The 21,736-nt window shown below is 42.6% G+C and overlaps 1 protein-coding gene across 17 annotated transcripts in view; it reads left to right on the top strand.

Moving 5' to 3' along the window:
- CCNY (cyclin Y) overlaps positions 1-21,736 on the top strand; it is a 308,606-nt gene that overhangs the window by 242,822 nt on the left and 44,048 nt on the right. For all 17 annotated transcript variants that reach the window (XM_054523222.2, XM_054523223.2, XM_054523221.2 and 14 more), the window contains one exon: positions 13,843-13,943. In XM_054523222.2, coding sequence (XP_054379197.1) covers positions 13,843-13,943 — 101 coding nt within the window. The remainder of the gene's footprint in view (positions 1-13,842; positions 13,944-21,736) is intronic.

The raw sequence follows: 21,736 nt of genomic DNA on the forward strand, positions 1-21,736 counted from the left end.
ATCTGTGTCATGAGGAAAATATGAAAATTGCCATGCTTTTTTTTTTTTGAAAGCAGTATATACCTGGATATAAAAATTTGAGCGATTGGAAGGAATTCTTTAAATCCTTGCTTCCATTTCTTTGCCTGCTGGGTGCACTTGAATGCTTTCACACTCATTACACTCATTAGCACACCTGCCAGGGAGCTTGCAAGGGAAGGAGAAGAGCTGGAACTGCATCCAGGCCATCTTTCCTGTTCACTGCAGCTCCATGGAAGGTGCATTGAAGAAAGAGGAGGATAGGAGTTTGTCTGTGTCGCTCTGTTATCGTTGTAGCTGGTGATACAGAGGTGTGCTCCTACAGTTCTAACCTGCTTACCTCTTTTAACATCCCTGCCCGCCCCCGGGCACACACCTAACCTTGTCATTTTGTGTCCTGTATAGTCTGAGCACCTGCCACACACTTGAGAACACATCTGCTGCACCCAGCACATGGATTAGAATGGGAGGCCATGCATTCTTATGCACAGTATCTTCTAAAACCCAGCCCAGCATTCAAACCTCTGTAAAATCACATCTGCTGACACAGAGTGAAATCACACAGTTGTTGAGATTATGCAAATGCACCTTTTCCTATAGAAAAGAAATCTGGGTGCTAAGTTTCTTATATAACAGATGACCCTGTAACAAGCAGTATGACCCTCTAAGCTGTGAACAGACCTCGCTGCAAATGAGTGCCATCAGTCCTGCCACGCTAGGAAAAGCCGTGGGAGTGTGCCAGTCCCACCAGCTGAAATATCATTTGAGTGAAATTACCTGCAGATTCAATTAGGCTAATAAAGAAGCTGTACTTTTCAGGTTTTGAAACTTAGGAATAGTAAATTAGAACAGTGGAGAAAGGACGAGCAATAATAATAATCAGTCCCATCTACTGAGTGCTTTAAAGCGTGTGTGCCAGGCTCTGCTGTAATTGGTTTAATGGACTCATTTAGTTAGCACAATGGGCATGCTAGGTAGGTACAATTCAGTATTACTATTTTACAGATGAGGAGATGAGGCACAAAGAAGTTAGCCAAGTAAACAGTGGAGCCCGGGTTGAGTCCCAGGTGGTCTGCTTCAAGCACCCCACTTAGCTCGCACCCTCTGTGTTCCTCAGATAATAACACCAGTTCCCGTGTGACAGAGGTTGTTTAGCTTGCTTATCTGAACTTAGAGATAACATTTATAATTAAATTTGTATGGGACAGTCTCTAGGGTTCATTTCTGAATATGGATCTCAACTGAAATTTATCATTTAGTTTGTTACTGAACTCTGGAGTGATAGTTATTTTTCGCCCTTATTATACCATTTCATTTTTTATTTGCTTTATTGTGAGGGATGTTGTTTCTTTAATTTCTCTTTCAAGTTTTGAAGAACCCACTTAGTACATGTTGCTAAGATAACCTACAAAGAGGCTACTATTTAAGAGAAATGAATGCAGTTGTGTAGGTAAGCCATTTAAGACAAGGCGGGTGTTCACCTCTACCCCCAGGACCATGATAACTGCAGGGGAAATAACCTCCTCCAGGTGGAGAAAAGTAAGGCTTTTCTGGTTTCCAGTAAACAGCACACATGAGCAAGTGAAAAGAGTGGACTTTGACCCAGGACATTCTCCAGGGAATGGGGCAGTAGAGAATGGACCCCCAGGTTGGAAAATGAGAGGGGCCTTTAACTGGCTCAAAACAGCCAAGAGAGACTCAGAGGATTAAGTGAAAGGAGACCACTTCTCAAGGAATTATTCCAGGTTTTGAAGCTTGAAACCATTTGAAAATAAACCACTTTGGATGTTTTGACAGCAGGTTCAGTCAAGGTGAATTATAAAGGTTAATATTTTAATCAGCACCTATGTTTTAGATGTAATTAAAGTGAACAGTTATAGGAAGGTTTTTGTTGTTGTTGTTGTTGTTTTTTTGAGATGGAGTCTTGCTGTGTCACCCACGCTGGAGTGCATTGGTACGATCTTGGCTCACTGCAACCTCACCAACCCGGGTTCAAACTATTCACCTGCCTCAGCCTCCCAAGTAGCTGGGATTACAAGCATGCGCCACCATACCCAGCTAATTTTTGTATTTTTAGTAGAGGCAGGAATTCGCCATGTTGGCCAGGCTGGTCTTGAACCCCTGACCTCAGGTGATCCACCCGCCTTAGCTTCCCAAAGTGCTGGGTTTACAAGCATGAGCCACTGCGTCCAGCTAGGAAAATTTAATGCATGTGAAAGATACACGTATTCTTAAAAGGCTGTGTAAAGGGATTTATGTGAAGTTTATACTTTATTTAAAATTTGCTGACATTTTGACTTTGCTTTTTTTTTTTTAAGGTTAGCTGTTTTTATGAATCTTTTAATTAAAGTGTAAAAATCTCTGATTATAGTTTGTGGGTGACATTGTAGGTGGTTGGAGTTAAGAACCACTCCTGAAAAAAAAAATCACTCCTGAAACTCAGAGAGAATGTATGCTTTTTACCTTAGCCTCACTTTTCTATGATTATCTTCCTGCCACCTGGTGATAGCATACCAAAAATGAATGGATTAGTCTAAGAAGTTAAAAAAAAAAAAAGATGTGAAAACAGAACGAATCAGGAGTTGAATAGCCAGCTTCCTTTGTCTTGTTTGCCATAGGTGCACTTTGAAATGAGAAAGCCAGACTGGGGATTCTGTGTAGTGTGATCCTCAAAAAAAAAACAAAGCATTTGTCTCAACACTGAGTCTGGTGATAGTTCAGGAAACTTTGTGAGGAAGTAAAGCAACTAGGGAGAGTTACTTATCAGCTAAGCAAGAGTCACATTATTATTAGTGGGACTTGGAGCCAAAAGAACTTTGTTCAAGCCCTCGTTCTGCCACCTGCTAATTGGGCAATCTTGGAAACATCTTGAAATCTCAGTTTTCTTATCTCCTAGGATGGGTCGTAATTCCAGACCTACTTGACTCAAAGAAGGTAGTGATTTGCAGCCTAATTTTAACACCATATATCTATGTTGTATTATTATTGTCCATTGGAGTTTAGGTAAAATTGATTTAATTTTCCAAGTTCAATATCAAAACTGATGAAAGTCTTGCTGGTATTTTGAGTATAGATATAGTTTTTTCATAATCATTAAGACCAGGATTTTCTGGGAGGAGTATATTCTGTTCAGCTCCCTTTGGAGAATACTGACTTGAATCATTTGCTCCTCTTAACATAGTTCAGTTCCAAATCAGTTTCTGCCTTTTAGCTTTGAGTGAGTAGGAATAGGATTCCTTGTAAAATGGTGTCTATTCTGGTTATAGGCTTCATCTGTAGGTCATAAAAGTCAAGTAATACAGTGAGCTACATCTAGGAACTGAAATTTAAAACATTTTAAATCTTGCTTTTGCCTCTGGAAGATTTGCTCTTGAGAGTTTATTGAGCAGCTGCTGTGTTAGCATCAATGCCATATGCTTGGAGGATGTGAAAGAAGACTAAGTTTTTAAAATATCAGTAAAAATTTTAAAAATCCAATAAGATTAAAGAAATCCGGCTCTTACTTTGAAATAATTTCAAACTTATAGAAAAGTAGCAGCAATAATTGAGAGTACAGGATTTTCATGTCACTAAAGGAACCTTAGATGCTCTGGTTCTCAGACCCCCTGTTCTGCTTCACCCAGGGATGTTGACATGGGGTAGGTGTTTTGTTCTTTTCTGTCTTCTTTTTGTTTTATCTTCTTCTTTTTGCGGAATGTCTAGAAATGATAATGATAATGTTACACACACTGGTACATTGAGAAGCTTGTGTAGGACATCAATTCCTTGAGTGTATTGGTTATGTCTGCGGAGGACTTTCTCTTTTCTTACCTCTTTCTGTTTCTTCTTCACCCCTTCTTCCCTTTTTTCATGGTGTCACTCTTGTAATGAGGCACAAAGGAAGTGGCACTTGTAAAGTGTAATGGTCCATTCAAATACAGGGCAGCTGACAGGTGGAATTGCTTCCCTAGTGCCTTTGTGGAAGGTCATTTTGAAAGCTGCGTTGTCCTTGTTAAGACACCCAAGTGAAGGGGCCACTGAGCTGATGTTACGATTTAGCCTGGTAACTCATGGTGTGTTCTCCATGGAATTTCCTATGTTGGAAGCCCTGATCTTTTGTATATAGTGTTAGGATATCATCCCTTAATTAGCCAGCACAAATTCTTGACCACAGCTGCCTGGTTTTCACATTGCTCCGACACTGCTACGTGCGGGGAAGGAGCTGTTCTCATTTTAGTCAGTCACTGACTCTTGGTTCCATTGCTGCCATTCCCGGAGTTAGGGGAAGCACAACCACTCCTGCTAGCTGGGCAGGCACTGAGGGCCTCTTCACTGTGCATTCTACTTGTCACTTCATTGCTCTCCTAACCTCCTCAGTTTTCAAATCCATCACCTTGCTCAGGGACTTCTGGAGAAGAGAGAAGAAAGGAATGAAGCGAAGCCTCGAAGGAGCCTTCTACTTGAAGCAGGGACGTTGTCAGAAAAGCCCTTTAAGAAGCAGACTTTGTTTCCCTTAGCCTTGTGTTATAATCTGTTCTTTGACTTTATATATACATATATATGTGTGTGTATATATATGTGTGTGTGTACATATATATGTTTTAACTTTTATTTCAAACTTACAGAATAATTTTAATTAATAATAATACAGAAAACTCTCATCTACCCTTTAGCCAGATTCATCAGTTTTAAACCAGTATTCTCTCACATTCTGCACATCCTTGGTCATTGTCCTTTGTTATTTTTTCTGAATTGTTTGGAAGTAGGTTGTCTGCATTCTGCCTTTTCTCCCTAATACTCCACTGTGTATTTCCTAAAACCAAGGCTATTCTCTGTGTAACCACAATATTATCAAAATAAAGAATTTAACATTGATATGTTTCTTCTAATTAACTGACCATATTCCAGCAATGTTAAGTGGCTCCGTAATGTCCGCTACAGCGTGTTTTTCTGTGGTACGGGTTTCACTCCAGGCTGACACATGGCATTTAGTTGGCATGCACCCTCGATGTCCTTTAATCTGGAGCAGATTCTCAGCCTTTCTCAGTCTTTCAGGACACTGACACTGTTGAAGAATACAGGGCCAGTTTTTTTTTTTTTTTTAAATAATAATGTAATGTTTCTCATTTTGGATTTGCCTGAAGGATTCAGTTAAACATTTACAGCCAGAATACTACATGGAGTGTTCCCTTGCCCTTTTCAAGACATCAAATCGAGAGGCAGGCAATATCATCTGACTCTTGTTGCTGATGTTGATTTTGATTACCAGGCAAGGTGCTGCCTGGATTCTCCACTGTCTGTTTACTCGTTTTCCCTTTGCAACTAACAAGCAGTCTCTGGGAAGGTACTTTAAAACCATGTAGATATCTTGTACTTTATCCCTACCCCCAGATTTAGCATCTGTTGATCAGGCTTGCCTGAACCAATCTTTATTATTTTTGGTTACAGAATGTGGTTTTCCAGCCCTACCATACTTCCTCTCCCTTTGTCAGTAGGTGTTCTGCTTAAGAGAGAGCCTTCTCTTCCCATCTGTCCATGTGTCTGTCCATCCAGCCATTTTCAGTACAGATTCCTGGATTTCTGCTTTTCTAATGATACCTAGTTCATGCTTGTGCTTAAATATTTTGATGTTCATACTGTCCTAGATTTGGGTAGCGGCAGTCTTTTGATACTGGTTTTGTGTTCTTGTGACATGCTCCATCTTTTCGTTTTGTTTTGTGAACTCCTTTGCTTTCTGGCACAATGAGATATTCCAGGCTCATCTTGTACCTCCGCCTCAACCCTGGATAGCCATTTCTCCAGGGAGTCCTGATTCCTTTTAGTGGCAAACAGCGCTAGAATCAAGGTCTGGACACCATGTGTGCTCATTGCTGCTGGGGTGCTATTTCTTCTAGGCCCATTGAGCAGGTGTAGCTAGGAAACAGACATTTGAGAAATCATGAATTCATACTGTTACTTTAAATTTCCCATTCCAGTCTATCCTATAGGGTTTTTTCTTGACCTTGGCCTTTGACTTTTTAATTTCTACTGAAAAACTTATTTTTCAATTAAGTTTTATTGATACATAATTAACATGTAAAATTCACCTTTTAAAAATATACAGTTCAGTGGTTTTTAGTATAACCACAGAGGTGTGCAGCCGTCATCACAGTTAATTTTAGAACATATTCATCACCCCCAAAAGAAACCCTGTACCCATTAGCAGTCATTCCTACTCCTTCCCCTCCCCCACTAGTCTACTGTTTGTCTCTGTAGATTTGTCTATTTTGGATATTTTATATAAATGTAATCATATAATACATGGCCTTTTGTGAGTGGCTTCTTTCACTTAGCATAATGTTTTCAAGGTTCATCCGTGTATCTCAGAACTTCATTCCTTTTTATGGCCAAATACATTTCTACAGAGCAGAATTCTACCATAAAGTGGGCATTTTCCCAGTTTTTGTTCTGAGATCCAAAGTTGGCTTATTTTCTCGCTTTCATAGAGAATGATTTGGTTCACCTGGGTTCTTAACTGCATGGGTATTTGCCTTCTACTTTAGTCTTGCTGTAAATAATTGATCCTGCTAAAAGCTGTACCCTTTTTTGGGGGCTGGGGGTAGGGGGTCAGAGTCTTGCTCTGTCACCCAGGCTGGAGTACAGTGGTGTGATCTTGGCTCACTGCAACCTCCGCCTTCCAGGTTCAAGTGATTCTCCTGCCTCAGCCTCCTGAGTAGCTGGTATTACAGGCGCCTGCCACCACACCCAGCTAATTTTTGTATTTTTAATAGAGACAGGGTTTCACCATGTTGGCCAGGCTGGTCTCAAACTCCTGACCTCAAGTGATCCAGCTGCCTCGGCCTCCGAAAGTGCTGGGATTACAGCCATGAGCCACTGCGCCTAACCTGCACCTTCTTTTTCTTTCTATGGAACATTAGTTTGTGAACACTTTGAGGTCAGAGAGGAAGATTTTTTTCTTATTTTGCTTTTTGTCTTTGTGTCTCCGTGACCCCTGGTGGTCCTGGAAAAGTGATGATAGTGCTTTCCTCTCTCCCAGCCTGGTGCCTTCCACGCATGGGCATTCCCCTGTGAGCACACCTGCTCTTGCTGATCAGTGCTCTGGGTTTCACAGGCTTCAGAATCCCACACAAAGTTCTTGAATTCCACTCCACCCTGTATTAGCTGTGTGAATAAGACAAAGACAGTTCTGCAAAATGAGTGGCCTTTATGGTTTCGTGGAGACTGTCTGTGAGCTGGGAGTTCAGCAGGTGGCAGGTGTGATCCTGCAACCCAGCCTCCCCTCCACTTCTGCACTCCAGCAGGCCTTTTGTTCATTCCTAATCAAGGAATGCCAGTGCAAGTGTCCTTTCTCTGTGGCCCGAGGAGGCTGCAGACCGAAACCTGCCTCCTCTATCAAGGTCATAGTTTGCCCTCCTTAAGATTAAAAAAAATTGTGGAGCTTTCATATTTAGAGATTTCATTTATATCACTTCTTTTCACAAACTTTTACTCCTTCTCTTCCTCTAATAATAATACTTCATTTTATTTATTCATTTATTTATTTATTTATTTATTTGTGAGACAGGGTTTCACTCTGTCACTCAAGAGTAGAGTGTAGTGGCACAGTCATGGCTCACGGCAGTCTTGACTTCCTGGGCCCAACCGATCTTCCCGCCTCAGCCTCCTGGGTAGCTGGCACCACAGGCATGCATCACCACACGTGGCTAATTTATTTCTATTTTTTGTACAGATGAGGTCTTGCTGTATGGCTTAGGTTGGTCTCGAACTCCTGGGCTCAACTGATTCTTCCACTTGGGCTTCCCAAAGTGCTGGAATTATAGGCATGAGCTACCATGCCTGGCCCTTACATTATTTAATGCTTTTTTTTGATCATAACAAACCTTTCTAAGAAGAAGTAAGGCAGTCATTGAAAATGGGAAGTTAAAGCCTAGAGACTCTTAAGTGTTAAATGACTTAATATTTATTGAGTTCATCTACGTGCTAAGCACTTTACAGGTGTTATTCTTCACGGCACCACAATGAAGGACAGATTCTGTATCTGAATTTTATTGATGAAGACATTGAAGCTTGGGGAGCTAAGCCTAAGGTGATAGGCTTATACATTTTAATTGATTATGAAAGGGGTTACTATTATTGGTTATTCTAGGACAACAGGGACAAACTACGGCTGTCCTGATCAAGCCAGGATGTGTGATTGTCCTCTGTAAGTAACTTGCCCACATTTACACAACTCGTCAGTGGCAGAGCTGCAGCCAAGCACTGGGCTTTCTGACTCCACTGTGCTCCTGTCCTGCCTGTCTGGAGTATCTCGTCCACATGAACTTGGCTCCTTGATCTGCCTGCCATGCCTCACTTCATGTGTTCTGCACATGTCAGCATTTCACTGCCCAGTGGTGCAGGCCCCTGCGGCCAGCTCATTGCCACACAGCATGCCCCTTTCTGCTGTAACACAGCTGCTGTGGCCACACTGTGGTCTTCCTCACAGAGGATCCTGTGCCGTAATAGAGGCAGACGACTTCCCACAGTTGGGGGCAGTGAGCACTTTAGTCCTGGGATGGAGCTGTTCTTCATTTGCTGATTCAAGAAAATACCAGTCTGTACCTCCAAGACACCTGCAGTCTAGACCCTAGAGACACATAGAAAAGTGAGCCAGAAATGACAATGGAGAGTGACTGGTGCTCTGGAGGGTGAACACGGGCATAGAACACACAGAGGGGTACCCAGCCCAGGTGGTCTGGTGGTTGGAAGGCATCTAGAGAAAGCACTGTCAGCAGAGTGCTGAAGGATGAGTGGAGTCAGGGAGGAGAAAAGGTCTTTAGGGTATCGTACAAGAAGGTTTAGGAGAGAATAGCTCAAGGGAAGGGCTGCAGAACCCCAGGGAAGGAGGCACGGACTTGGGAGTCAGACAAACATGGCTTTAAGCTCTGGTGTCTTAGATTTGGTGTTGGAAATGCTACTTCATTTCTCTGATCTCCTCATCTGTAAAATGGGAATTCTGCCTGCACTGCAGGGTTCTGAATGTTTGTGAGCTCTAAGTGAATACACGTAAAGTAACCCAGAACACTGTGGGCTCATCTTTGATGGCCATTAAATAAAAGTGGCCGTTGTTCCTTTCATCTTTGAATTATGTCCAAGTGTGGTGTGCAGGGAAAGAGGAAGTGAACAGTGAACCTGGAGAGATGGAGAGTTGACTCGTGTGTCTCTCCCCAGTGGAGAACATCAGAACCATCTAGGCAGGGAGGCAACACGATCTGATTTGCTTTGTATTAAGGTGACAGTAGCACTTGAAGAAGAATGGTTTAGAGAGGAGTGAGCCTCGAGGCAAGGTGGTTACTGCAGTGATACAGGTGAGAGTCCACGTGGCTTTCATATACCAGATAGTGGCTAGAGGGGTGCAGGGGAAAGGATGATGTAGAAGTGTACTTGGAATAGAATCGATAGCACTTGATACAAAGAAACCAAAAGAAAGGAAAACAAAATTCAAGAATATTTTGTGGATTTCTGGTTTTAAGCCATTACAGTTGATTAGAGGAACAAATTAGTTTGGCATTTGAGGTACCCATGAGGAACATTGAGATGGAGGGGTCAACCAGGCAGTAGTGAGCTCAGAAGAGAAGTTGGGGCCAGAAAGGAGAGATTTGGGACCCAACAGAGGGGAGAAGGAAGTTGAATTAATGAGAGTGGGTGAGAGTCCCCTGGGAAGGTGTTTAGAGGAAGAAGAAAAGACCATTACATTTAAGGAAATTCAGAGAAGCAGAGTCCACAAAGGGACTGCAACCGAGTAGCCAGAAAGATGGGGGAAAGCAAGGAGGAAACCCCAGAAAGAAAAAAGCTTCAGTTCAAATATCAAATTGGTAGGAGGACTGCAGAGGACCCATCTGCATAGCGGACTTAAGAGTTTTTTGTGAATGGGGAGGGAGTGTGGAGGTTGAGCCAATTCAGAAAGACATTTTGAAGAAGCCGAGGGACTAATTAGTTCTGGCCTGAAGAGAGTTAGGGCTTCTACTCCAGGTAGGGGGAGGGATGACCGATTTGCCAAGAAAGAGGCAAGAAGGTGAGGGGACGCTGTCTGGTGGCCTCTGGGTTCTGTGACTCGAACTCCCTGTGGGGAGCTCAGCATGGTGATGGGTGGAGGATTTGAGGAGGTGTCGCGGGTGGGAGCAGTTGAAATAGTTGGGAGGAAGATTTGGGGTCATTGTGGAAGGTCCAGTGGAAGTCTTATCCCTGCTTCCTCCTCCTCTTCATCCTGCGCTTTGATCGTATGTTTGTGTGTGCATATACATGTGTGTATCCCTGTACCGTTGTATCTGACAGACATCAGTATTGGAATTATCTAAGGGGATAATCTCATTATTTGGGACACATGATAACTCTTCAATAAAATCTTCTTAAATATATCATTCAACAATTTTTGTATGTTAGTGGACCTTGATGTAAATCATATTTTGTACTGTAGACATTGTGTGAATACATGGACTAAATGACCTTGCTTCAGTCTAGCTCTAAAATTCGATTATTCTGCATATTCATAACTTAATCTGTAAGATTCACATTATTTCAAAGATATAAATTTTATTTCTTTAGAATAATTCATAATTGGGTTTCTCACTCATCAGGCTCCCCTTCTAAGCAGTTCGTGGTTAACTCTGTAGTATCTGCGCTCTCACCAAGACACTTACTATATTTGGGACAATCTTTCTAAATTGTTTGCAGGGTGATGCCCATCTTTTGCAAGTAAAACATTGCCTTAGACATTTACCTTTTATGGTTTTCCAAAATGTTGTAGGCATTAGGCATAAAGAACATCCCTGTCGCTTTTTTGACCTGTTTAACGCAGTTTCTACTTAACGATTACCGACAGGTGCTTCCCACACACTCGCCCTGCTCAAGGTGCTTTACAAATACTAACTCATGCACTCCTTCTGATAGACCCATGAGGTAGGGTCTGTCATTTTCATCTCTGTTTCACAGCTGAGGAAATTGAGGGGCAGAGAGGGAGGCCAGGTAACTTGCCCAGGCCACGCAGCTACTTATGTCCAAGTCAGATTAACTACCAAGAGTCGTGCCCTGCTGTTTCTCCAGCACATCACTTTGCTGTGTCATTTACTAGCAAAGATAGGAACCTAAGTGGGAGGGGTCTGTGTGTGCGTGTGCACGCTCATGTACGAGCATACCAGTGTTTCAGAATCATGGAGCAATACATTAACAAAAACATTTTGAGTAACACCGAGAACTACCTGACACACGTGTGCTTATGAAAACTATCGAATTAGAATGCTCTGTTCTGTGAGTGATACACCTCTGCCGCTTCCAGAGGCCGAGCATCAGTCAGTTGTTGGATGGTACCACACGGCAGGAGGTGTTGTACTTTCCTCGACCACACCCTGAGAGGACCACCAGTTCAAAAAAAAAAACAGACAACCCTGGGGTCAAGAGCATTTCTGGTAGAAGGATTACAGCTATTTCAGCTTTTTAGTGATGTGGGGTTTAGATCAAGAGAAGTTCACATTCTATGAGTCTTGTAGTCCTGACAGTCAAGAAATGACTTAGTGCCTAAATGGTCTTTAGAGTGTTGAGATACTCTGAAACTAAAATCTTTATAACTCAATACTTGGGATCTTTATTCAGTTTCGAAGTTATTAAATAGTTTAAAAGCTGGGTTGGCATCCCCCTGGGATCGAGGGCTTTGGCAGATCAGCCCTTAGTTCTGGGGTGCTCGGACCCGCAGCTGGGGCAGTCCTCAGGCCAGGGCAGGGTCCCTTTGTGTGGCTGGCTTTGAGTTAACCCTCTGAACCTTAGGGATGGTGCACACAGAGGGGTGCCCTCCCTGTCAACTCACAAAGGTTACTTCCTAGATTATGATGGGACATTCTCTGTATTCCGAGGGGTCCCATGACCCCGTGCATCACTCTTCTTTCCCTGACTTCATGGCTTATATTTTCTTAGGGAAACCATTTATTCCTTGCAAGCCCTGTTACATTTTAATCTGGAAGGAGTTTGCATCAGAGGAAACAATCGAAACCCCACAAGAAACACAAATGAAATATTATTGTCCTTTTCCTTCATTGTTGGGATTTCTAAAGTTATCCCATATCTCTAAAAGTTTATTAACACCAGAAAAAATTTAATTAATTACTGACTTTTAATGTTAAATATGGTATCTGTGTTAAACATAGATTTTTGTTTGTAGTAGATTTTACATCTGTAGGAAAAATTCCTTAAGCATTTTTAGTTTATCACCTATGGTAATAGCTGTTATTAGAGTCTGAGGCTTTAGTATGTCTTTTATGACTTACATGTGATTGCTACAAGAGTTTAAAAAGAGGAAGAGAATTGGTTTAAATGTCTGGATTTTCTTAATGAAATGTGATTCATTTGATAGATGTTAAATGCCATGTGAAAACTGACATTTGACTTGAGACTTGAATTTCACAAGCGTTCTCTATGCCCTGTCCCCACATAGGCACTTGAGAGTATAAGCCTAAGGAAAGAACCCTGGGAAGAGGCCTCAGCTTCTGAATTTTCCTGGTTGTGGTTCTTTCCTTCTGACCTGTTTGCTGTTGATGTGAGACTAGGGCTCCGAGGGTCAGGATGCTTCAGCAGCGCAGTGCTCTCTAACTGTGATTTAAGAAATTGGAACCCCAAAGAAGTAACTAGTAGCATTTGTTATCTAGTTTTGAGAAGAGATTCTGTTTATAACATTGTTTATATATTTCTCAGGCTGCCTCACATTTTCCTTACTTTATTACTGAGGAAACCTTATTAAATGGGAAATAAATTTTAAGATACTGAACAGGGCATTTGGTCTCTAACGTTGAGGCTTCCTTTACTAAATTTGTGAACTGTATATACCCAGGGTGTGTTGCAGGTGGGCAGGTCAGGCAGAAGATATTGTGATCCCCAAGGGATTATTAAGTTTTTTTGTTGCTGAAAATGACGCTTAGACATTCAACATAGCATCAGGCACGTGGAAACTTGTTTTGCATAATTTAATTTTTTTTTCTAGTTTGCTTTTGATCAAGAGCTATCCAGATTGATGTGTACTAATCATAGTACCTGATTGTTGCCAGAAATCTATTTAGTGTTCAACTAGCTGTCATCAGTGTGTGCTATAAATTCTATTTACTTCACCAGTACCTTCTAGAAAGAATTCTGTTCTAAAGTTCTCCAAAGAGCCCAAAACTTGTACAGTTATGAAAGAACCTGTCATAAGACCACACAAAGAACTACCTAAAGGTCATTCATTCATTGGTTGTATTTTCAAAAGTATCAGATAATCTTCCCCTTTAAAACTTATTTTGTCCTTAACAAAGCAATATTTTTTCATTATAACTTTACCTGCTGAAATTCAAGCAGATTAACCAGGGGATTCTAAATTAACATTGGCTGCATTTTCCATGGCCCCTAAATCAACTGTATTTCAAGAGTAAGGAAAGTGGGTACAGTGGACACTTGTCTTGATCTTAGTGCGTAAAACCAGGCCACCATCTAAATTGCAGGCTTTTGTTAGTGTAGTAGATCCCATGTTTCATACAAGCCATGGGGCAGGTGATTTTTGTGGACTCTGAAACATGCTTTTTGATGCTTGATTGCAAGAGTTTACTGTTCTCCTGATGCAGGAAGTTAGGGACTAGGCGTGGTCCTGGTGACTTTTATATATGGAAGAGCGAGGAAGTTCATTTTATGAATAAAGTGTTTTTGTACTGTTCTTGGTGGTAATGTTGACATTTCTTGCTAAGACATTTTTCCTCTGTGGTCTTATCTCAAGTTAAGGGGGGGTGATGTTTCTTGGAAGAATTCTGAGCCCTGTGTAATTGCCTTAATCTTGTTGCTGTTGTTTTCTAGCATCCTCCAGGACAAATAGCAAGGAAATACAGTTCCTGCTCCACCATTTTCCTAGATGATAGCACAGTCAGTCAACCAAACCTCAAGTATACAATTAAATGGTGGGTATATGGATTTTCTTCCTTCCTTCCTTTTTTTTTTTTTTTTTTTTTACTTAACTGAATGCTTTTTCTGTTCCTTAACCTGACAGCTAAGCTGGTTGGTTGTGGGGTCTGGGAGTGATAAGATTGGATGGGTGGGAGTAGGGGTAGCACTGATAATTCATGAAATCTTTTTAAAAAATGATTTTGGTAGTTAAATGTGGGGTATTTGAAATATTTTTACATACTACTATTTACATTAAAAGACCAGAATTTTAAAGTATTTTAAATGTAGATTACTTAAAATGTATTTTTTATTTTTGTTCATACGTTCTACCCTTGCACTTTTTATTGAAGCCATCCTGGCATAACTCCACTAACTTTTTACCTTCTAAATAAAATGAGACTCCTATGTTCCCAGTTGAAGACCCAGGGCTCCAGTAGAAAGCCTGCCTGGACTAGTGAAGTTACACTTGCCTGGGGTCTGGAGATCTGAGTTCTGACCATGGCTCTGTCACCAACAGGGAGGACATGGGTAGGATCCTTTCTGTGGGGCCTTTAATTCCATATTTTAAATGGAGTTTAGAAGGGAGGAAGGAAGGGGGAGTCCTGGGATAAACTTCTTTCCCTTACAGGGCTTCAGTTTCCGTACTTTAAAGAGGGAGGGAACACTGGTTTTTCCTTTATTGTACCACTAGCATTATGGTAATAACGACCCTTGGCAAGGACTATAGAGAACTTGATGTGCTTGGGCCTGTGGTCAGCAGCTCAGTTTTAAAAAATCTGAATTTTATCTCTACACTTGTTTAAGAAAGCACACATTTCACAGTACATGTCAGCATATGAAATAAGTGTTTAAATTTTAAATAAGGAGTATTCGTCCATTTCAGTGGGCCAGGTTTTCAGGCCTAGAAGCCCTGTTCTGAGTATGACCACATGTGATGATGAGTCAGGCAGTGAGGACTATAGCCATCTGTGGTCAGTGTCTGCTCTAGGCAGAAGGTGGAGGACAAGGCCGCTTGGGTGGAGGCTGCCTGTTGGCACTGCGCTTGTCAGGTTCCGTGCTTCCAGGATCTAAATGGCAATGCAGCCTCTTCCTTACTTCCTCAGCACTGGAGTGCACAGGAAGTGACTAGTGGGCATAAACTCACACTGGCAGCACTCACAGAGCTCTGTCTTAGCTCCACCATGTGTGCCCTTGCCTGAGCCACGTTTACCCTTGGGCTGTGGTTTACTGAGGGGAAATGGGATGTGCAGTACCTTTGGAAGTATTTTCCAGATTAGGTTATTAGGACTCGCGGAGAGAAGTGGAAAGCCCTGAAGATCTGTGTACCACATGACTGTTGGCTTCTGCTCAATCTCTGAGGAGCCCAGAACAGAAGCTGCTAACTTCCCTTTAATCCTGGACTCCTCTCATTGGAAGCCAGGGCAGAGTAGCACAGTTTCCCGTCCTGGGGCAGTGGGAGCTCTTGGGATTCACAGGTGGCTCTGTCTTAGTTGCTCAACACTTTCATCCTTGGACCACTTAAAATTGCCACTGGCTGTGACACAGACACTTAGGAGCCTAGTGAGAGAACTGTGTGACAATTTGACAGTTCATTGGTCAACTCTAGGAGGCACAAGCACCTAAGTTAGAAATATGTTGTCTGTGTAAATCACTGGTTCCCGCCCTGGCTGCACCTAGGAGTCACCTGGGAGCTTAAAAACACACTGATGATTGAGGTCTCCTTACAGATCTTGATTGAATCTGGCTGAGGCATACTGTGGGTATCTGGACTTTTAACAGACCTTGATTGAATCTGGCTGAGGTATACTGTGAGTATCTGGATTTTTAACAGCTCTTGATTGAATCTGGCTGAGGCATACTGTGGGTATCTGGATTTTTAACAGCTCTTGATTGAATCTGGCTGAGGCATACTGTGGGTATTTGGATTTTTAACAGCTCTTGATTGAATCTGGCTGAGGCATACTGTGGGTATTTGGATTTTTAACAGCTCTTGATTGAATCTGGCTGAGGCATACTGTGAGTATCTGGATTTTTAACAGATCTTGATTGAATCTGGCTGAGGCATACTGTGAGTATCTGGATTTTTAACAGATCTTGATTGAATCTGGCTGAGGCATTCTGTGGGTTTCTGGATTTTTAACAGATGTTGATTGAATCTGGCTGAGGTATACTGTGGGTATCTGGATTTTTAACAGATCTTGATTGAATCTGGCTGAGGCATACTGTGGGTAGCTGGATTTTTAAACCTCCCCAGGAGAGTCTCACAGGCAGCCAAAGTTGAAGACCCCGGATGGAAGTGGACAGCTCCCCTCCCCCTCCCCCACCAATGTCCCCCTGCCACTTTTAAATGAACTGCGGGTTAGAATGTAGAGAACAGAGAAGCTGAAGAGCAGGAACAGACTATGAGACTTCAGTGTAGATACTGGGCTTCCCTGACCCGAAGACATGGTCTCTGCACTGCACACATTTGAAACTTCTTCAGTCTGTAATTCAGTTGCTTTAAAAAGTATCTTCTTTTTCTTTTCTTTTCTATTTTTTGAGGCAGGATCTCTGTCCCCAGGTTGGAGTGCAGTGGCATGATCTCAGCTCACTGTAACTCCGCCTCCCAGGCTCAAGAGATCCTCCCGCCTTAGCCTCCCGAGTAGCTGGGATTACAGGTACACACTACCATGCCCAGCTAATTTTTGTATTTTTTGTAGAGACATTTGTTTCACCGTGTTGCCTAGGCTGGGCTCAAGCAATCTACCCACCTTGGCCTCCCAAAGTGCTGGGATTATAGGCATCAGCCACAGTGCCCAGCCAAAAGTATCCTCTTTTTAAAATGCACACTGGGAGCTGGGCAGGGTGGGAGCCAACTGAAGTAGTGCCATCAGAATCCTTCCCTGGAAATACCAGCATCTCACACTTGGTGTAGCTAAAGAGTCAAAAACATTTAGAGACGTTAGCAGGTCCAGTTGAGTTCTTCAGCTAGAGGGTTGACAATGTGAGAGGAAAGGGATACTCAGAAGGAAGAGTAGTGAAAAAGATAGGAAGTTGTGAAATCCACATGCCATCCCATTCTAAAATTTTGCCTACATCTTGCCCTACTCCTGTCCAGAGAAAACTCCTATTTTCTTTTTTGCTTTCTTTGCCTCCCGTTAACCCCGGTCCTCTTGCACCCTACTGCAGATATTAAAACTGATAACACAATTATTAATATTGTAGTTCAGCTTCATGGTGGGCATAAGTGAGCATTTATGGGCCAGAGTTGCTTCCTGAAATCCAGTTACAAGGTTGTAACTGTGAGAAGAATGCCCTGGGTTCTAAACAGCGATTTATAAGCTGATTTTTGGAAGATAATCCACCTGTAAAGTGGGGATTGCCAGAAATAAACGTATTTGCAAATTCTAGTTGGGGATGGGGTGGAGGGTTGAATGCTAATCTAACAGTGAAAGAAAAGCTATAAAAAAGTTGGGTACTCATTCAGTGCTCACTCTTTCTGTAGACATAATTTTTTATTTTGAGAACTTGATTTTCCTATTTTTCCCCTAAATGCCAACAGCTGTGGTATGAATTTAGAGTTTGTCAGCCACACTTTGTGCCTCTGCAGCCAACCCCTCCCCGCCAAATCCTCTGACAAGCATAAGATGATGATCGAAGAAAAGCGGAGGGTGGTGGGGAGCCCCTTTGCGCACTTGGCCATACCATCAGGGTCCTTGGCCTCCAGGGCCAGGGAACAGCTAATGCCCATTACAGCCCTGTCTATGGCTCAGCCCCACTGTGCTGCTAGAACTCACCCCCTCTTGCCCTTCAAACGTTTTAGGATTGTCATATACCTTGCTAATTTAGCTCTGGGTAAGAAGACAAATGAAGTGCCAAAAGTCACAAATCCATTTTGTTTTCTTGTGCAAGAAAATAGCATTTACTTCCTCCCCAGCTATGTGGCAAAAGCTGCTGAGCAAACCCTATAGTCCAAATGTTTTGTTCTCTGATAGGGCTCTGGCCCTTCCTTGGTGAAACTGCACCATTTTCTGAGGCCTTGGCAGAGCTGACCAAGCCTCTGAAGTTGGGCACTCAGGGTCCCCCAGGTCCCCTGAGTTCTTTCTGTGTCCTAACCGAAAATCAGAGTGCCTTGACCGCTCTTTGGCCTGGTAAACTTGGATTTGATAAGGGTGGTAAGAGCCAGTTAACTCTGTGGCTCGCCAGGGTTAATTGATCTGGTTAGCCACTCTGAGCAGAAACTAAAGGAGGCCTTAGACACTTGTCTGGTAGGGTAGACACTGGTTCTGTCTGGAGGTAAGGCAGAAAAGATTAGCAGTGTCACAGCACTCCTCCGTCAGACAGCACCTACATGGCTCCTGGGCTGGTCTCTGAGAGACAGGATCGTTCTGGCCCTGCGAAGGGGATATGCCTTGGGGTCCTTCACCATAGAAACCTATAAACAAGGCACAGGCTTTGTTGCACAGATTGACAGTGAGGGTGGCTATCTATGCCCCTGCTTTCCAGGGGCCGGATGGCACCCTGTTCACTGCCAGCATGCATGGTAAGCCCCTCAAGACTGCTCCACCTGGATGGAAGGACACTGTTTCCCACCTTAGGTCCCTTGGATGGGGCTTCGTGGCTGAAATAGGGGAAGTAGAAACAATGACTGGCACAGCTAAGGTGAGGAGTGCTGCAAAAACAAGGGAACCTGAAAAAAGACCAGAAAAAAAGGGAGATCCAACAAAACGGGTATCGAGGAGCCAAATTTGACAAGACCTTCTAAAGACAGGTCCAAAAACAAAATAGACAACCCAGTACAATTCTTAGACTTTTAAAAGTCCCTAAAGCCAGAGCACCAGTTTACCACTAGGGTTAATCCTAAACCCTGGGCACTGCCTCTAGAAAAAAACCCAAGGACAGAAGGTGGTGAGCACCACAACCTCTACACTGACAAGAAAGCAAAGTTTTCTTCAATGTGGTACCATTCATTGGTTCCCTTGAAACAAAGAGTTTTGACTGTGGCTCCAGGGCTGAGCGTACTCCATGCCTGCTGATCCTCACAGTTTCTGGGCCCCTGACTTATAAATATGGATCAAGAGATTCATCCACCTGCCTTTGTGAGATGAGCACGCCTCCTGTTACAAATTAGACATGCTCCACTTACCCCACTGTGGGTCTACATATCAGTCTCAAAACACATTTTGGGGAGAGACATTCTCCTGGGAGCTGCCTTTAGAGGAACGCAGACAAATTCCATCTCTGGGCAAGGGCAATAAGAGCCACACTCCCGGGGGAGGCCAAATGAGAGTCAGTATGTGACCCCACCCAAGATAGATTGTATAGATACACGTCTCCCAGGAAGACTCAGAAAGATAACAGCAGCTACTCAAAAACTAAAGAGGGTGAGGATTGTGCATCCTACACAGAACTCATACAACAGCTGTGTGTGGCCGATGCAAAAATGTAACAGCACCCGAAGGATGATGGTTGATTACCAAAAACTAAGGTGACTCTGGCCACACATGCTGCGGTCCCAAATGTTAGCCCCAAAAGACTAACTGCTTGTTTAGGAATATGAAAGATTGTCGTATAACAAAACTTTCTTGAACATACCCTTAGACCCAGAGTCCCAGGACATGTTTGCCTTCACCCGAGAGGCCCCCAGTGGACCCTTCAGGCTTTCCTCCAGGGGTGCTCACAGAGCCCCACTACTGCCTTGGCTTGATGGCCAGAGACCTTGCTGTTTGGGTGAATGCCTTGCATATTGCCTAAAACATTGTATAGATAATATGTCACTGACTTACACAGGTTTGAGTCTTTTAAAAAAGGCTACCCAAAAGGTTCTAAAACACCTACAATTCCCAGAGGATAGGTTGTCAACCAACAGAAAGTCCAGGAACCAGGGGACACCATAAAAGTCCTGGACATGGTCTAGTTGGGTGAAGCTGGTTTTTCCAACAGCCGTATTTGACAAAAGACACAGCTGCAAACAGTTGAAATATTGCAGACCTTTGTAGAGCCACTAAGATATGAAAGGACCTTCATTTCCACTTGGCCCACTGTCTCAGGCCATCTTACTGCCTAATTAAAAGGGGGTGCAGTGGGGCAGAGATCCGTTTTTGGGGTGATTCCAGCCTCAGGTTTGACAAAAGAGACTGTGTGTAGAGTGAAGCTACAAGCCTGGGCCTGATTCAGTTGTCAGCTGATGGCCTCTTTGGGCAGTCACTTCCTTCAAGACGACTGCTAAACTAGTCCATGGAGCTGTACTGTGCCTGAACCCTCAGCCTGGTGGTCTCACTTCTGGGATATAACCTTGAGTGGAAATTGGCCTACAGAGTGGCTCTACTTTTCCTGGAGGTCTTAGGCCATGATAATATCCAATCTTGGCTTTAGCTTGGGAGATAGTGATCTTGGGGCCCTGAAGATTCTCGCCCATTTGGCAGAAGCCAGAGGACCTCTTACTAGGGGAATATCAATAATAGTAACTTTTCTTTTAAAAGTTAATGTAAGATCATGCTTTTATATACTTTTTTTATTTGATCATAATTACAACTCCATGATGCGGGTTGTGTTGTTCTAATTTTATAAATGAGGAAATGAAAGCTCTGAGAGGTGAATTAGCACTAATAAAGAGGAAGGAGCCAGGTTCAGAACCCAGATTGATGTGACTTCAGTCTAGTGATATTTCTACTGCCGTATGCTCCCTCACAGGGGAAGCAGGAGCGTTTTCTTTCTTAAAGACATTAAACTAATCACATGAAATATTCCTTTGAAATGTAACATTAGATTAGAAGAACAGTCATCACAGCATGACTAGTAAACGAATAAAACTAATTCCTCCCTTTCCCAGAGGCCACATGGTCAAAACAGAAGGGCACACAGCCTTATACAAGCCAGAAATCCTGGCAGCTACCGTCTGAACCTGAGTTTTTCCCATTTATAAAATAGAATCAATAACATCTATTTTTTCTTGCAGAACTATTAACATATGTGAAAACACTTTGAAAACCTTACTGCTTTTTATAAATTCTGAAGCTCTTTTATACCCCAGTTACAATTTCTTCATCAGCTTCAATGCTTTTCGAGATGTTAGGAGAAAAAGGATGTATTAGCACTTATTTGCTCATGAGTACTTTCAACTAGGCTGAAGTCATTTGAATGAAGAGCTCTGGAAAGAGAGAGGTTTGGAAGAATATAAGAGAGTGAGATTAGCTACTGTCATGTTAAGTCACAGGAAAACATCTGAGTGCTTTGGAATCCAAGATGCGTGCTCATGTCTCTAAGCCAGTGTGGCTGAGTAAGTGGAAATGTTCGGGCTGAGTCGGTACCCTGAGAGGATCAGAACACCGTCTGTTGCAGCCAGTTACCTGTGTTCTTAGAAGCTTAAAAATAATTTTTGGCCTCCTCAATACATTTTAATGTAAAACACAAATAGTGGAAGTATCTAGACAGTTTTTGAAAGAGGAAATTTTAAAAAATTGTCCAGAACATGAATAATCTTGCCAACTTGATAGGAGTTTAAAGAAACTCAGATAGAAAAAGGAAAACTTTTATTTTTTTATTTTTTTACCTGTCCAGTTGGAGACCACTTGGTCAAAACATTCAGGTCAGTGTCAGTGAGTGTGAGTCGAAACAGATGCTGGTGGGAAGTCCACTGGTGTAGACTTTCTGCAAAGATGTTTGGCAATATGTGTTGAGAGCCTCACCATTGTTAATGACTTGAGGTCAAGTGATTCCAATTATAGGATGTATCCTTATGGAAATAATATAGTTGGATGGCACAAATATTGGGATGTTCATTATGGTGTTAATTATAATTGCAAAGTATTAGAAACAACCTAAATGT

This window comes from Pongo abelii, chromosome 8 (assembly GCF_028885655.2).
Source record: "Pongo abelii isolate AG06213 chromosome 8, NHGRI_mPonAbe1-v2.0_pri, whole genome shotgun sequence".
Taxonomy (NCBI): Eukaryota; Metazoa; Chordata; class Mammalia; order Primates; family Hominidae; genus Pongo; species Pongo abelii.